The 11,832-nt window shown below is 32.1% G+C and overlaps 1 protein-coding gene and 1 pseudogene across 4 annotated transcripts; both read left to right on the top strand.

The window, feature by feature from the left end:
• Positions 1–518: 518 nt before the first annotated feature.
• LOC136218988 (uncharacterized) lies at positions 519–4,924 on the top strand (annotated as a pseudogene).
• A 905-nt stretch (positions 4,925–5,829) lies between these two features.
• LOC136210537 (uncharacterized) lies at positions 5,830–11,203 on the top strand. Of its 4 annotated transcripts, none has more exons than XR_010678101.1 (13): positions 5,830–6,051; positions 6,151–6,256; positions 6,328–6,423; positions 6,497–6,540; positions 6,631–6,754; positions 6,837–6,899; positions 6,990–7,049; positions 7,160–7,321; positions 7,494–7,567; positions 7,834–7,927; positions 8,111–8,247; positions 8,410–9,239; positions 9,325–9,399. XR_010678101.1 is itself a non-coding variant. In XM_066001832.1 (13 exons), the coding sequence occupies exons 1-12, from the start codon at positions 5,921–5,923 to the stop codon at positions 9,231–9,233; spliced, it is 1,155 nt and encodes a 384-aa protein (XP_065857904.1). In that variant the 5' UTR covers positions 5,831–5,920; the 3' UTR covers positions 9,234–9,239; positions 9,325–9,430. The 4 variants fall into 4 exon arrangements, 3 of the variants coding, with proteins under 3 accessions (XP_065857904.1, XP_065857905.1, XP_065857903.1); XM_066001832.1 differs by having other exon boundaries at positions 5,831–6,051; positions 9,170–9,239; positions 9,325–9,430; XM_066001833.1 differs by having other exon boundaries at positions 5,831–6,051; positions 9,166–9,239; positions 9,325–9,422.
• The last annotated feature ends 629 nt before the right edge of the window (positions 11,204–11,832 follow it).

The raw sequence follows: 11,832 nt of genomic DNA, 5'->3' as shown, positions 1-11,832 counted from the left end.
AATTGGATAATTACAAGCTCAATGAACAATTGATTTTCTCTGTCTGAATCTCTTAACTAGCTGCAACTTGCTGTTGTGACTTGCATCTATGGTCTGTCTTGGTGAGTATGACCAAATTTCTAACAATAATTGTACATTTGGATCCTCTTTGTTGTCTCTGAATATTTTTTTCTTGAAAATGATTTATTGGTTGACATCCTAAGGATCAAAAAATTCCTTTTTGTCTCCATGTATAGATCTCCATCTGGAGAAAATAAAAAAATTAGATATTGTTTGCTTGATCGAGTTGATTGCCGTACCATTTCCTGAAATTATGGAAGCAATTTAATATATTCAAATGCAAAACTAATAGAGACAGCTAAAGAAAGAGTATAATTTTATAAGTCAATGATTTAAAAGATTCTGCTTGATTACGAAATGAATATTAAATACCTGGCGGTTGAATACCACTATGATAAATATAACCCAAGTATTGAAAATATATATGAACTCGAACAATCACCAACAACTTAATTAAGATGGCATTATTATCTTCACCTAGTTTTGATGAAGTTGGCACAAACTATAAGGAAGCCTCCATGTTAGAAGCTGCTGCTCGCCGTTTTGTTAATAGATTTCTTTCATCCTATATCTCTTCTGGCTGCTTAATGCATGTCTCTTCTCTTTTAATTATATTATTACAGCACTGATTAATACTGTTTTAATTAATTAATTAATATCTGATCAAACATGATTCTGCAGATTAATGCATGTCTCTTCTCTTCCTTCATTTATTCCCATATATACTGTATATCTAAACATGATTATATTTTCTGTGATTGTGCAGATTACATGAATCTAATGGTTCAAATCTTACTTTCTGTGGAACCAATGATCATCAATCTTCCCTCAAAGTTGATCTACATGTTATCAATCCTCAGTTTTACTGGAAAGTATGTCTTCTTCCTTGTGTTAATTAACCCTCTCGTCAGTTTTAATGAGTACTGATTAAAAATGTTTCAGGTAATGACAAGGGCAGATGTTGGTCTAGCTGATGCTTATATGGATGGAGATATTTCCTTTCCAGATTCAGATAAAGGTCTCTTGAATCTTTTCATGGTGAGATTAATCTGTTGGGTATACATCCCAAGTCCCATATCGGAAAGATACAAGAGAGATACATAGTTTATAAAGAAGTTCACCAACTACATTAGTATGAGGCCTTTTGGGAAGGAACCCAAAAACAAATCCGTGCGGGCTTGGCCCAAAGCGGACAATATCATACTAATTGTGGAGCTATCGGTGAACTGGTGGGCCCAACATAATCAGTCTTAATTATGTTTAGTACCAATAATTAATACTATATATCTAACAATTTACATATATATCACAGCTAATGCTTGCAAATAAATCCCCCTCAAAATTGAAAAGCAAAAGGTATAAATTACTTGTAGCAATTAAACATGAAACTTGGATAATCTATATATCCTCTGCTTCATAACTAACTATATATCATAAATGGTTAATTTCAGGGGTTGGTGGACACCATTGTTATTCACAGCGGTTTTAGGATCAGCAAAATTATTCTATCACCATGTTCTAAAGCATAATTCTCTAACACAAGCTCGTAGGAACATCTCTCGTCACTATGATCTGGTTAGACAAATTTCTCAAGTTAATTTAATTTAATCAGAGATTAAATTTAATTTTGAGTTAGGTTAATTATTATAACTTAATTTTGTTCCTCGCAGAGTAATGATGTTTTCGCTATCATCATGGGTGAAACAATGCTATATTCAACTGGAATATTTAAGGTACGAAAACCATTATCTGAAATTAATAGCATCTCTCATCTATATATTATTAATTTGTGTTGCTTTGATTATTAATGTGCAGACCCAAGATGAAGACTTGAAAACTGCACAACTCAGAAAAATTTCTGTTCTTGTGGAAAAAGTAATTATAAACATTTTAGAAATAATTGATGGTCATAGTTAAATAATGGATCGAATAACGGAAACTTTGAATATAAATTATAGGCACGAATTGATAAGAAGCATCATGTTCTTGATATTGGATGCGGATGGGGAACATTTGGTATTGAAGTAGTGAGAAGAACAGGATGCAAATACACTGGTATCACTCTCTCTCAGCAGCAACTCAACTTTGCTCAACTTAAAAGGCAAACAAGCTGATCTTCAGGTAATATATACATAAATATGTAAGGCAATGTTATCAAAACCGGACAGGACCCCGTGACCCATGCCTCCCATGCCTCCACTCTATGCGATTTGAAATTGGTTTTTCACTTTTGAAATATATATATATATATATATATATATTCAAACTCATATAGGATGGATTTGTTTTATCAGGAAAATATAACATTTGAGCTTTTTGACTATCGTGAATTGCCTAAGATCCATAAATACGACAGAATCATAGCTTGGTGAGTGCATATACAAGGATCCTTCCTAATCTTTTCAATTTTAATGCATTCACTTATTCTTAATTAATCTTTTGAATTAGTAGTTCAAATTCTCTCATGATTGTAATATTTCATGTTAATTCGATACTTAATATGTGCTATTAGCTTATTAGAATAAGAGATTTAATTTGTGATTTTAGAAAATTAGAGAACTAACTGACTTTATAAACTCGGGGATGTTAAACTTATTCTTAATTTATGAAAAATGAAAAAAATGTTGACTAACTAAAATAGTTTTACAGTGAAATTATAGAGCATGTTGGGGATGAATACATGGAAGAGTTCTTTGGTTGCTGTGAATCACTGTTGGCAGAAAACGGACTTCTTGTTCTACAAGTAATACCCCATTAATATATGAGTATATTTATTCAACAAATTTTATTATATTCCGGCCAATCAATTCATGTCAGTTGTACATCTCCCATGAATAGATCCCTCTTTTAATTGTTCAGGTGTGTTATACCCGATGTATAGTAGAAATTGTCACATTTATTAGCAACACTCTGGATATAATATTAATTGATAAAAATCATCAAATTTATTTTTGTTTTGTTAGTTCACATCAATGGCGGATGAAGAGTATGATGAGGATAGGAGAAGTGCATGTTTTATGAAAGAATACATTTTTCCTGGAGGATTGTTACCTTCATTTAGTAGGGTCATTTCAGCCATGAAAAGTTCTTCAAGACTAAGGTATACTTAAATATGACATAATATTAATTGATTTTATTTATTTAAATAGAAACAGTGGCACTCACGTACATATTTTCAAAGATTAATATAAGATTTATGATTGGTTCTTAAATATTAGTGTGAGCTTTTAGTTGAATTGATTACATGACATTATATCGGAGTCGTTTAGACCAAACATTCAAGGGTTCAAATCCTAACAACCTTATTAATTTGTAGAATTAAAAACAAATGGCGGATTGGACCTGTGTTGTATAGACTGCAAGCTCAATAATATATATTTATATATAACTACAATGTGGAGCATGTGGAAAATATTGGAAACCATTACTACCGCACATTGAGGATATGGAGAAAAATTTCTTGGATAACAAAAGGTGAAACTTCTCTAATTAAGAATCATTTTGAGTTTTTATTTTTTTATTTTTTTTTTTGGTAAAATAGGGTTCTTATATATATGATTGGGATAAAAATATACATACGTGTACAATTCGTGATAAATGCAAATGTTATTTTCAGCATAATTTTGGAGTTGGGATTTGACGAGGAGTTTATCAGAACATGGGAATATTACTTTGACTATTGTGCTTCTGGTTTTAGGACCTATTTGCTTGGAAATTACCAGGTATATATGTATTAGGTAGAAATTAATATATTGTACTACTAGGGAATATTACTTTGACTATTGTGCTTCTCCTTTAGGATTGCCAATTAGTTGGGGATTCCCCATCTCTGTTGGAGACCCGACCCGTTAGAGACGGGGAATCCCCGTTTGTGATCCCCATGGGGTGGGGATGGTTTTTATTTTGTCCCCGATAGTCGGGGATGGAGCGTGTATGGTTATAAGTGTTCCATCCCCGTCTCCGAATGTCCTCAACGGGGATCCCCGACTAAATACCTGAATATCAAAAAAATAAACTAAAAAAATATATATGTTATTTAAATACACTAAAAAAAGATTGAGTTGTAACCTGGTTGCTTTAAACGAAATATATTCTAAAAATAAATTAAGGTAAGCTCTAACTAGGTTGGTTTAAAATTAAAACGGAACCTATGCAATTAGGAGTAGAAATTATAAAATAAAATAAAAATTGAAAGCTAATAAATAATGCATGCACCGGGGATGGGGATTCCCCGCGAGGATGTGAATTTTAGATAATCAAAACCTTGGAAACCTTAAAAAAAGTAAAGAAATTAAAAAGTTAAACGGGGATGAGGATTCCCCGTGGGGATGCGGATTCATTGCGGGGCGGGGATGGTAGCCAAAATTTTCCCCATATGTTATTCGGGGCGGGGACGGGGAATCCCCGATAGACCAGTGGCCGGAGATGGTTAAAGCAATCCCCGCCCCGTTTACAACTCTATTCTTCTTCCTCTTCTCTTGTTCAAACACTTACTTTTTTTCTTTTATTATATTGCGGGTTTGACAGTTCTTGGGCCATTATATATATATATATATATGTGTGTGTATTCATGTGTGACTATAAGTAATTAATTAATGCTTATATATAAACTCAAATAATTTTGAATTGATTAACATTCAGGTTGTATTTTCACGTCCGGGCAACTTGGAGACATTAGGGGATCCATATCAAGGCTTTCCATCGGCATATAATTAGTTTAATTGGTTTGAAGGAAACTAAACCTATATTATTGCATTTTACTCATGAATAATAGATGTTGCTTTCTGTTTTTATTTCACGATGTAGTTTTTTTTTTTTGTTTTTTTTTTTATGAAATTTCATGATGTAGTTTATCTGAACGTTACTGGGGTTATATATATTATGTATTCTATTCCAATAAAAAAAAACACAACGTTTTTTGCTCCTCCATGCAATAAAAAAAACACAGCGATTCGAATAGCCAACAGCTTGGAGGTTTTGCTTTAAATATTGGTATATTTACATTGTCTCTAGCTGAACTCTATAGAGCGTGTCTGGAGATTCGATATAAGTAGTGGGAGGTTCAATTTATTCATTCTTATCGCCAAGACAATCGAGCTATTCACTGGATTGTAAATTATGGAGAATCTTTATTTTTGGATGACTAGGAATGTGACGTGCCTCCAACTTTTTTTTTATGATTCACTTAAAACATACTTTATTCATTATTATGTATCAATAATAATTATGATTTTGATGGACTAAATTATATATATATATATATACTTACTTTTTTGAACATTAATTAAGTTGTTGGTAATTATTCAAAATCATTTACTTTATTATCATGGTATGTAATATATAATTTCGGTTGAAACAGTTTGGCAAAGAATGAACAACTGGTTTTGCAACTTGTTGTGTGTAACACCCTGCCCAATACCATATAAATATTGTCCGTTCTGGTTCAAGGGTCTCACGGTTTTAAAACGCGTCTGCATGTATTGGAATAAGTCTCAATCACTCATTCTCCACTTCCGATCTGGGATTCAGTTCGTTTCTGTTTCCATCGTCATCCCTTAGGACCGCTCACTCCGAAGGTCATTACATTATCCGTATGACCAAATTTCTAACAATAATTGTATTTGGATTCTCCTTTCTGCCAATATTTTTTAAAAAAAAAAAATGATTTATCAGTTGGCCTGCCCCAAGGATAAAAAAAGTTTCTTTCTATCTCCATCAATAGAAAATAAAATATTAGTAGATATTGTTGCTTGATCAAGTTGATTACCATACCATTTATTGAAAGTACTGATTATCATAAATATAACCTAAGTATTGAAAATATATATGAACTCGAACAATCACCAACAACTTAATTAAGATGGCATTATTATCTTCACCTAGTTTTGATGAAGTTGTCACAAACTATAAGGAAGCCTCCATGTTAGAAGCTGCTGCTCGCCGTTTTGTTAATAGATTTCTTTCATCCTATATCTCTTCTGGCTGCTTAATGCATGTCTCTTCTCTTCTCTTCATTCATTTAATTATATTATTGCAGCACTAATTAATACTGTTCTAATTAATTAATATCTGATCAACATGATTCTGCAGATTACATGAATCTAATGGTTCAAAGCTTACTTTCTCTGGAACCAATGATGATCAATGTTCCCTGAAAGTTGATCTAGATGTTATCAATCCTCAGTTTTACTGGAAAGTATGCCTTCTTCCTTCTGTTAATTAATCCTATCATCAGTTTTAATGAATACTGATTAAAAAATGTTTCAGGTAATGACAAGGGGAGATGTTGGTCTAGCAGATGCTTACATCGATGGAGACATTTCCTTACCAGATGCAGATAAAGGTCTCTTTAATCTTTTCATGGTGAGATTAATCACTTTTAATTATGTTTACTACCAAACATTAATACTACTATCTAACAATTTACATATCACAGCTAATGCTTGCAAATAAACCTCCCTCAAAATTGAAAAACAAAAGGTACAAATACTTACTTATAGTAAATCATGATTTGGATAATCTCTCTATATATATATATATATCTGTTGTATATCTATACATGGTTTTCAGGGGTTGGTGGACTCCATTGTTATTCACAGCTGTTTTAGGATCAGCAAAAATATTCTATCACCATTTTCTAAAGCAAAATTCTCTTACACAAGCTCGTAGGAACATCTCTCGTCACTATGATCTGGTTAGACAAAATTCTCAAGTTAATTTAATTAAATCTATTTTGGATGGAATTTCATGAATCAAAGATGTTTTGTTCCTTGCAGAGTAATGATGTTTTCGCTCTCTTCTTGGGTGAAACAATGATATATTCAACTGGAATATTTAAGGTACCAAAACCATCACCATGGAAATTAATAGTATCTCTCATCTATATAGTAGTAATATTAATTTCTGGTTCTTTGATTATTAATGTGCAGACCCAAGATGAAGACTTGAAAACTGCACAACTGAGAAAAATTTCTGTTCTCGTGGATAAAGTAAGTATAAATATTTTAGAAATATTTTAGAAATAACTTATGTTTAGAAATTAGGAACGTGAAATTTAAATAATGGATCGAATAACGGAAACTTTGAATATACATTCTAGGCAAGAATTGATAAGAAGCATCATGTTCTTGATATTGGATGCGGATGGGGAACATTCGGTATTGAAGTAGTGAGAAGAACAGGATGCAAATACACTGGTATCACTCTCTCTCAGCAGCAACTCAACTTTGCTCAACTTAAAGTCAAACAAGCTGATCTTCAGGTATATATACATAAATATGTAACACAACGTTTTCATAACCAAACTGGACATCAAACCGCCCGTAAGAGGGTAGATCTCGACGGCCATGACCCTGTGACCCATGCCTCGGTCTATGCATATGAAATTGGTTTTTCCATTTTCGAACTCATGTATGATGGATTTGTTTTATCAGGATAATATAACATTTGAGCTTTGTGACTATCGTGAATTGCCTAAGATCCATAAATACGACAGAATCATATCTTGGTGAGTGCATATAGAAGGATCTTTCCTCATCTTTTCAATTTTTATTCATTCAGTTATTCTTAACTAATCTTTTGTATTTATACTTTAAATTCTCTAATGATTGTAATAGGTTCCTGTTCATTAGGGACTTAATATGTGCTATTTTTAGTGTATAACAATAAGTAATCTAATTGGTGATTTTAGAAAATATAAATTGGAGAATGTTAAACTTATACTTAATTTATGAAAATTGAAAAAAATGTTCACTAACACTAAATTAATTTCAGTGAAATGATAGAGCATGTTGGGGATGAATACATGGACGAGTTCTTTGGTTGTTGTGAATCACTATTGGCGAAAGACGGACTTCTTGTTCTACAAGTAATTATGTCACATTATGGGTTGGGGTCAATACTGCTCTCTCTCGTCCACTCAGATGATATCACATCATTCCAACTACTGACGTTTATCATCTGAGTGGATGTACCGGTAGTAGACTTTCTCCTACATTTATTCACATACACGTGAATGAAAACCATTAAATTTCTATTTTTGTTTTGTTAGTTCACATCAATGGCAGATGAAGAATATGATGAGCATAGAAGAAGTGCAAGTTTTATGAACGAATACATTTTTCCGGGAGGACTGTTACCTTCATTTAGTAGGGTCACTTCAGCCATGAAAAATTCTTCAAGACTAAGGTATACTTAAATATGATATTACATTAACTGATTTTTCCTATTTAAATAGAAATAAGGATACTAAAGTACAAATAATATATATATGGGTAAATTTCAAAAAAAACCCTTGTGGTTTCACTTTTTTGCCAAAAAAGACTGTGGTTTTTTCCGTTTCAAATACAGGACTGTGGTTTATTCCGTTACACTATTTACGGATTTGGTGAAGATGCCGTTAATTTGCTGACGTGGCTGAAGGGCAATTATGGGTTTTTAAAAAAATTGGGATAAGTTTTTTTAAAAAAAACCCTGTGGTTTCACTTTTTTGCAGAAAAATGATTGTGGTTTTTTTTCTTTTCAAATACAGGACTGTGATTTATTCCATTACACTATTTACGGATTTGGTGAAGATGTCGTTTATTTGCAGACGTGGCTGAAGGGCAAATATGAGTTTTTTAAAAAAATTGACTGCCTTGAACAACCATGTGAGATTGCGCTCATGTGAGATTTTATAGTCAATATTGTAGCCACAAAATAGTTATAAAAAATTTATTGATCAATTTTTTTAAAAATCCATATTTACTCTTCAGCCGCGTTAGCAAATAAACGACATCTTCACCAAATCCGTAAATAGTGTAAAGAATTAATCACAGTCCTGTATTTGAAAAGAAAAAAAACCATAGTCCTTTTTCTGCAAAAAAGTGAAACCACAGGGTTTTTTTTTAAATTTACCCTAATTTTTTTAAAAACCCATAATTGCCTTTCAGCCACGTCAGCAAATTAACGGCATCTTCACCAAATCCGTAAATAGTGTAACGGAATAAACCACAGTCCTGTATTTGAAACGAAAAAAACCACAGTCCTTTTTTGGCAAAAAAGTGAAACCACAAGGGTTTTTTTTGAAATTTACCCTATATATATATATATAACTACAACGTGGAGCAAGTGGAAAATATTGGAAGCCATTACTACCGCACATTGAGGATCTGGAGAAAAAATTTATTGGATAACAAGAGGTGAAACTTCTTTAATTAAGAATCATTTTTTGAAATAAGGTTCTTATACATGTATAATTAGTGATAAATGTTAATGTTGTCGCAGCCTAATTTTGGAGTTGGGATTTGACGAGAAGTTTATCAGAACATGGGAATATTACTTTGATCATTGTGCTTCTGGATTCAAGACCTATATGCTTGGAAATTATCAGGTATATATAGAAATTATAGTAGCTCATTTGTACATCAAGTGAATAATTCAATTTAACATTGTATAATTAATTTAATTTTTAGCTGACATTAAATTATTGATCCGGAGTTCATATTATCAGTGGCGGAGCTAGGAGTAAAAGTTTAGGGGGGCTACACTCTATGAAGATTTTTTTTCCAATAACGATATAAATCTTTGATTCTTATTGAAAATGTGTTTATATGCAAAAGTTGCGCTAACTTTTTTTTCCCGACCTATTTTTACTAGTTATTGCTTGGGCTAAAATTTAGTCCAGTAATTAAAGGGATAAGGTACCAAAATAAGTCTATGATTTTTGGAGAAATATCAATTTAGGTTCTACATAAAATATCGCCAATATAGGTTTAATATTCAAAAAATGGTATCAATTTAGGACTTGATAACGGAATGAGAAACATAATTGATATTAACGGAATATTATTCCGTTAATTTCTGTCAATTGTACGTGGATTGAGAAATTAGAACTTAACAGAGTAATAGGAATGACGTGTCCAATCATTTTTTGAAACCTAAATTGATACTTTTTTTTAAAAAAACGTTAAGCCTATATTGGTGCTATTTTGTACGTGGAGCTTAAATTAATACTTTCCTAAAAACCATAGACCTATTTTAGTATCTTATCCCATGATTAAATAGTCAAGAAAACATTTTTAAAGTTTCGATAACTTAGCATAAAATTGATATTAATTGAAAACTTTAGGAGTAAATTAGAAATCCTTAAATTAGAGCCTAAATTAGAAATACTTAAATTAAGCCCTAGAAATCCCTAAAAACAAACCAAATTTAGAAATCTCTAATTTAGTTTAGAAATTATAAAACAAAATCTAAAAATAAAATAAATAAAAATAAAATGGAAAACTTACTTTAGAGTGGAAAAGAAAAAAATTGGATGAATATGGAGTTTTTGGAACATTTTACTTTTTGCTTGCTTTCTTTTTCTCTTGGTCCTAGAAAAGGAATATGGGCATTCACAAAAATGCCCCTAGGATTCATGCCGGATGGAAAGGGCATTTTTACCCTTTCCAGCGCCTTATTTTTTTAACCTAGTGCCGTACAAAATGACGTCGTTTTGTGCAGCACTAAATTAAAAAAAATAAATATAACAGTTGCAGAAGATGGGTTTTCCATCTTCTGCAGCCGCCATGGCTGGAGGGGCTCCAGCCATGGCGGCTCCTGGCGGAGCCAGGGAGGAAACCCCTTATCTGGGGGTTTTCCAGCGGGGCCGAATGGTCGGCCGACCCTCCCCGCCCCCTTGGTTATGCCCCTGCATATTATGTTAGACGAATGCACTCCGAACAAATTTCTTACATTTTGAATGAAAATATATCCAGGTTGTATTTTCTCGTCCTGGAAACTTGAAGGCACTGGGGGATCCATATCAAGGCTTTCCTTCAGCGTATCATTGACCTACTTTATTTGGTTTGAAGAAAAAGTACACTTATATATTATTGCATTTTACTTATGAATAATAGGGATTTAGGGTACTCCTGGAATAATACTCTCGACCAATGGATTCACGACACGTCCATATATAGTTTTTTTCCACCAACCATATTCATATAGTGGGATTCAAAATGATTTTCATTGGTCGGGAGTATTACTCCCGGAATACTGTAAAATTTCTCGAATAATAGATGTTGCTTTCAATTTTTATTTCATCAGATGCAAGAAGTTTGTCAGTGTGTTGCGCGAGTTATATATATTATGCAATCTAGTTTTTCTATCTATTTTTTCATTTTTGTTATATTCCTACAACGTATAAAAATAATTAAAAAAAACAATGTTAAGGAGCAAATTTTTGTTCCCACAAGCAGTAGAAGTTAAAAACAAAGATAAAAAAAAATAAAAAAATAATCAAATCTTAAGGTGCAATAGACTGAAAAACAAATATAATATTAGATAAAAAAAATAATTAGGAAATAAAGGAATCGATAAGGAAACACCAACCAACACATTTCAAAAACCTCAGTAAATTTATTCCCGAGTCCATTGATCCGTCCAAGTCCACCTTTTATGTGTTGAGATTGGATAACATATGTATATTACATTTAGCTCATTCTGGACAGAGTCGGTATAAGCACGCAAATCTTAAGTCCAACCTGACCCGATTTGACCTTATGTTATACATATTATATATTTTGTTTCTTATATTTTTTTATTATTTTGATAATAATGGTTTCTTGAAATATACGAGAAGTCTTAAGTTGAATGGGGATTACTGATGTCAAGATTTCTTTCATCTTTAAATACTAAAGATGTGTACTCTACCTCTTTTATTGTAATGTTGGAATCCAGATGTTATGTATATACCGATATAGAGTTTTGTTTTTTTAGGCCCTTCCAATTCAATTTCCATTTTTGTTA

Source organism: Euphorbia lathyris, chromosome 1 (assembly GCF_963576675.1).
Source record: "Euphorbia lathyris chromosome 1, ddEupLath1.1, whole genome shotgun sequence".
Lineage (NCBI taxonomy): Eukaryota > Viridiplantae > Streptophyta > Magnoliopsida > Malpighiales > Euphorbiaceae > Euphorbia > Euphorbia lathyris.
This window is presented reverse-complemented; position numbering and strand designations above follow the sequence as displayed.